The sequence below is a fragment of the Solanum tuberosum genome, unplaced genomic scaffold, assembly GCF_000226075.1.
Source record: "Solanum tuberosum cultivar DM 1-3 516 R44 unplaced genomic scaffold, SolTub_3.0 scf00178, whole genome shotgun sequence".
In the NCBI taxonomy this organism is placed as follows: domain Eukaryota; kingdom Viridiplantae; phylum Streptophyta; class Magnoliopsida; order Solanales; family Solanaceae; genus Solanum; species Solanum tuberosum.
In genome coordinates, this window is record NW_006239102.1 from 527,515 (window position 1) to 533,165 (window position 5,651).

The 5,651-nt window shown below is 32.4% G+C and overlaps 1 protein-coding gene across 1 annotated transcript; it reads right to left on the reverse strand.

Moving 5' to 3' along the window:
* Nucleotides 1-2,329: 2,329 nt before the first annotated feature.
* Nucleotides 2,330-3,109, reverse strand: LOC107061888 (agamous-like MADS-box protein AGL80). Its single transcript, XM_015311842.1, has one exon. It carries the CDS (start codon nucleotides 3,107-3,109, stop codon nucleotides 2,330-2,332), a length of 780 nt encoding a protein of 259 aa, XP_015167328.1.
* Nucleotides 3,110-5,651: the final 2,542 nt, after the last annotated feature.

The following is a 5,651-nucleotide window of genomic DNA, read 5'->3' on the forward strand; positions in this document are numbered from 1 at the left end:
TGAAATAATTCATAATTAATTGTAGAAGACTGCTCGAAAAGAATCAAAAGGACTTTCTTAAACAACTCTGAGGAACTCTCAAGACTTAACTCTTAAATCTACCTTGAATTTGAATTATGGATTCAAGGTTATGATTTATGTTATGAATGATTTCTAGATTTTTAGAAGTATTTTAGAGTGTTTAGAATCGATAGGGCTTGAAGATACCCTTTTAAAAAACTCAGACGAGAAAAACGACAGAAATGGGGTTGGGGTAGGCGACACTGGCGCACTGTGTGGTGCAGGACGCCAGCCCATGAACTACAGACACTCTTTGCTGGCGCAATGGTGGGACGGCGCGCCAGCCTATTCTCAGAAAACCCCGACAAATTTCTTTGCTCGTTTTCTTACCTTAGTTCGCCTAGATTCAAATGGTTTCTTCCCAATTCACTTAGATTCGAGTACCCAACATTAGAATACAATAATCCACACAAAACCACCCTCAAAATACTCAAACTTATATCAAGAACTCATCAAACCCATCCTAATACAAGTATGGAAACAATACTTTCAAGAAGCTAATCGAGAACTCTAATCCTCCAACTTTGAGAACGAAATTTCGCTGAATATAACATGATTGAGGTGTGGGTGAACGAACCCATCACTATAATAACACACATACCTCTTTGGGATAAAACCCTTGGCCAAACAACCTTCGATCCGTAAGAAATTTCGACGAACGCCTTGAACCTTCCCTCTTTTCTCCTCTTTTTTTTTCTTTTCTCTTCTTGAACTCTCTTATAAAACCCTAAGCGTATTTGGATTTATGAAAACTGGCCCAAATTAGATTTGGCCCCAATATATTACTAAAATTCATTTTAAGCTGATTGGGTAAGGAAAAGACCAAAATACCCTTTATATTTTTGGGTAACTTTCCTTAACTGGACAGCCTGACTTCAAATGAGCATATCTCCCTCATACAAGCTTGAAATTTATCAAACTTGACGTCGTTGGAAAGATGACTCAGAGATCTTTCATTTGATATCTCATGGGTCTCCTAACTTATTTTGTGCCAAAAGTTATGGTCATTTGAAGTTGATCCAAAAGATAGAAGAACCTAGGAATGACTTGATCTTTAGTTCTTTTTGGAACTCAAGGTGCTACATCTAGTGACCTTAACTTACCACTTAAGAAATTTTAAATTCCTCGGTAAAGTCCTACCCACAAAGAAGGATGGTTCGAGTCTTAGCTCAAAATTTTTCTGGGGTGTTACATATACAGACCAACAGTTGTTCAAAATTAACAGTACATGGCCAAAAAGGAAAAAATATCAAAACATAAACATGCCCATTCGGGTCAAATGATCATCATAAAAAAATATTTCAACAAGCTTAAAACATTCACCGACATGTTTTAGTAACCTTCAAATAATTGTAAATCTCGATTTTTAAATTAAATTTGGTGTATTATTAACCGTCATGGTTCACTTTTAACCTATTATTATATTATCTTCTCCCTTGCCTTATTTTTTTTTCCTATCTGAATATTTGTGTCTTCCAATTGATAAATAAATACAAAAAATTCTATTTCTAATGCATGGGATACATTTATTTTGTCCAATAGACTTCAAACATAGGAATAATTTCTCTACTTCACCAAGGGAGATAAAAATAAGAAAAATGGAACCAAAATATAAATGTGATGATCCCATTCTATGTTTTGGGAGTGCAAACATCAATTCAAAAAATTAAGTTAAAATAGAACAGTTGAAGTTTTTAACATACAAAAGCCACAAAATTAATGAATCTTGTACTATCACCATATTAAAAAATAAATATGAATATTAAATAAGGAAATTTATTATATTGTTTAATTCAATTTTAATATTAGATGTGTTACAAGTTTTTACCAAAAAGTTTCAAAATAAAATTTTACCCTATATGTAAATTGGTTTGTTAGATTTTGAAGTGTAAGTGGTCATTTTAAAAAGTTCTACTAACAACAACATTTCAAAAATAATAGTAATAAATGAAAAATAAATAGATCAGTATCTAATAAACATTAAAATAATTGACTATTGATTTAATAAGTGAATGAAACTACAACTTTATAACAATCAAGGAATACGACAAAAGGATACTTCAAAGGAGGACGAAGGGAAACTTATTCGGAGAGTCCAATGACATAATTTAGATATGAAAAAAAATAAATGACATAATACTCCATTTGACCATATGTACGTAGAAAATAGTACTAATTAAAAATACATACATTGGCCCTTCGAATTTTTTGGTGTGGTTTGGATCTTGCACATTAATATTTTTTAAAAATGGATTATCCAATAAAGTCATCACAACATCATCATTCCAGTTGAGCAACATAGAAATAATAGGACTATATGGTAAGTCAATAGAGAATCCATCATTGGTGAAGGAATCAGAGAATCCATTATTGTTGACGGCATTGGAGGGGTCAGTCCAGGTGGTTTTCCAACATCCATGCGTTGAGGCATTGGAGAAAACAATTGTGGAACCATTGGAGGAAACATTTGTGAAAACAATAGAGGAGAAGGATCCCTTTGTCCTTCAGAGTAGTTCCTACTGGGTACCATTGGTTCAACAATGAGTTGAGGGGAATTCGATGTAGAACCCTCTCCATCAGCCTCTTTTATCATTAGTTCACGCACGTGTTTGAGATATTTCTTCGTTACACAACATAGGTCGTTGAGATCGGAAGGGTTCATGTCAACAAAAATATGTTTTCTCTTGAACACCTCATACATCTCATTTGTCATTTCCCTGACCCTATTTTCCTTCCTTACCTTTTGAAGTTGTTCCTCCAACTTCTTGATCCTTTGCATGGTGAACTCTTCTCTTGTCACCATGTTTTTAGATCTCTCCAATGTCGGCAACACCTTAAACTTTATAAAAGTGTTGCGTACAACATCATTATTTGGAAATGTATATGGTTCATTTATGTAAGGGCCGTATATGACTGTAGCCACTTCAACATTACAAAGTGTTTTCAATTCATCAGATTTTTTCAAGAGCCCTTTCAGTCTTTTATTATATGAGACTTTTTTTTTACTAGCATCTTCAATCAAAGCATAGTTCACTTTGTTTCTAGCCATGGATAAAGGGGAGGAGAAATGTGTTTGTTTGGATATGAGGGATAAAATGGCTTTGTTGTAGTAGTAGTTGTTGTATTTTCTTATCTAGGATGGAATACTATTTATAGAGAAAATTTTAATTCTATACATTTTTAAAAGTTTGAATTAGAGACTTTTTCTTGCTAGCAAGAACTATTTTTGAAAAACACTAAATGAGGGAATATTAGATAAAAGTTATATAGAATATTAATGTGGTTTAAATTTAAGTAGTGTTCATAGAAAATGGTCATAAAGTTATCGCAAACGTAATTGTTTACTCATTTCCTTCATCGAGTTTTTTAAAAATAAAAAGTACATTTTGATTCAAGGATGTACTTAATTAAAAATTGAAACAAGAGAACATTTTAAATATTGGTTAGGAATACTGAAGTATAAATTTTGATAGTATTTAAATATGCTTAAAAATATTCAATTTGATGGTTAATTTAAAAAGCACAAATATTTTTTAAATTTTAAATCGTGATGTATGTATGATTGAAGAAGTTACATCGCTTGTCGAAGCACATTATTATTTTCTTTCATTTTGGATAAACCATATTTAATGAAGAAGTTATGTTGCTTCCAAATATATTTGAAACGAAAGCTTGCTTAAATATGTTTTTGTTAATGTCTGATACTCACCAACCTGTCACTCGATTCACATTATATATATATTTCTATATTAGTTTTGAGACAAGTCAATATGAAATAATTGCACAAAACACTTATCAAACTAATGTGTTTACAATAGTGTTAACATAAAAAGATATATTTTATTCATTTTAAGAAAAATATTCAAGATGAACAAAAATTATTTGAAGATGTCTTAATTTTTTTTTTATCAAATGAATATGCACATTTATTACTCTGATGAAATAATCTCCTTTTATGGTGAATAGATAAATATTAATCATATTGGGATCCATATATATATTTCTTTGATTCTTTCTAACTAATGTTTATCTCTTTATAAGAGAGCGGAACAAAGAACTTCAATTTTATTGAGTTTATGTCATGTTTAATTAAATTCCTTTAAATGTAATGATCCATCCTTTCATTTTAAAAAATACATGCAGTAAAACTCCTGAGTCTAAAATTGGGTGTATCTAGTCGAGTAAATCTGGGATCGACCTGCTTTGGAGGAAAACATATTTCTCTTACCTAGGATTATCCAGGAAAGGACTATCTTGGACCACTATAGCAGTCCCTTGGATACTATAGCTCGAATCACTCTAGTGGTCCCTTGGCCATCATAGTAGCACCCCACAATGGCCCCAATAATTTTTACTCCTTCTCTTGTTAGTCCATGTTTGAAAAGAGTTGCCTCTTCCTAAAAATGTCCTATGGTTATATATAAGAGAAAAACCTTGATAACAGAGAGACAAGGCTCTCAATAAGTGCATTTCCAAACCTTATATCTCCAAGAAGGGTTAAGAGACAAGATTATATTCAATAACCAAAGATTCAATCACAAGGTAGAAACATATTCCTCTCTTGACAATAGCATCTTAACAACTCACAAACCAGATAAAACTGAATTAAGAACCACCTTAATAAGATCCTAAAAATAGGTATTGATAGTTTCTAGAATTACATTACAAAGTTAAGAATAAATTAGTCTCACGACCCAAAAATGGAAGAGATTTCACTCGTCTATCCCACTACAACAAGTCTGCTTCAAAACAAAAAAATGCTAAGAAATGATCAAAGGAAGACAAGATAAATAAATGAGAAAAAATTTAGTCATTCTAATATAACCTAAAACCTTGATGTCACGTGTTCAATCCAGTAATGTATTAAGACAAAATTGAAAGATAATTACAAGTTTCAAAAGTCTTTATTTCTCAAATAGAACAAAGCATAAACATAAAGGAAGAATAGGGCCCGCCAGGATGACCAACAGCTACCTCTCAAAATCCTTGTTGAGCCACAGAGAATGGTGATGAAGAAAAGCAATCACACAGAACTAGGCTTGAAACCTACATAAGTGTAGAAGCAAGGAGTAAGTACTGAACAACACGATGCTCCGCAAGAAACCTACTAAATAAATCAAAATTATTCTAGAATACGAGTACTCCTTTTGTCTAAACCAAATCTCCTCAAACTATAACCGGCATAAATCAGTCCAACCTAACAATTTTACAATACATAATTCCAAAGGCTTAACAATCACAGTCCAACAATCGCAGTTCAACAACCAATAAGTTTCAAGTATGCCAATCACAAGAACCAAGTAGGTCATTCTGAAGTTTCAAGTAGATCTATGACAAGTGTCCAGTAGATTAAACTCTTGCCGAAACCATTTCTCTTCGGCACAATATCACTAGCTGGAACCATTATTCCTTCGCCTTTATATTATATCACTAGCTGAACCATTTCACTTCATTTTTTTGATATATCACTTGCCGGAACCATCTCCCTTCGATATAATATCAGTAGTAAGAACCAGTTCCATAGGGATTTATATCATATCACTAGCCGGAACCATTTCCCTTCGGCTTTATATCATATCTCTTGCCAGAAC

Coding starts and splice junctions, on each gene's coding strand:
- LOC107061888 (XM_015311842.1), bottom strand. CDS start 3,109: ATGGCTAGAAACAAAGTGAACTATGCTTTGATTGAAGATGCTAGTAAA.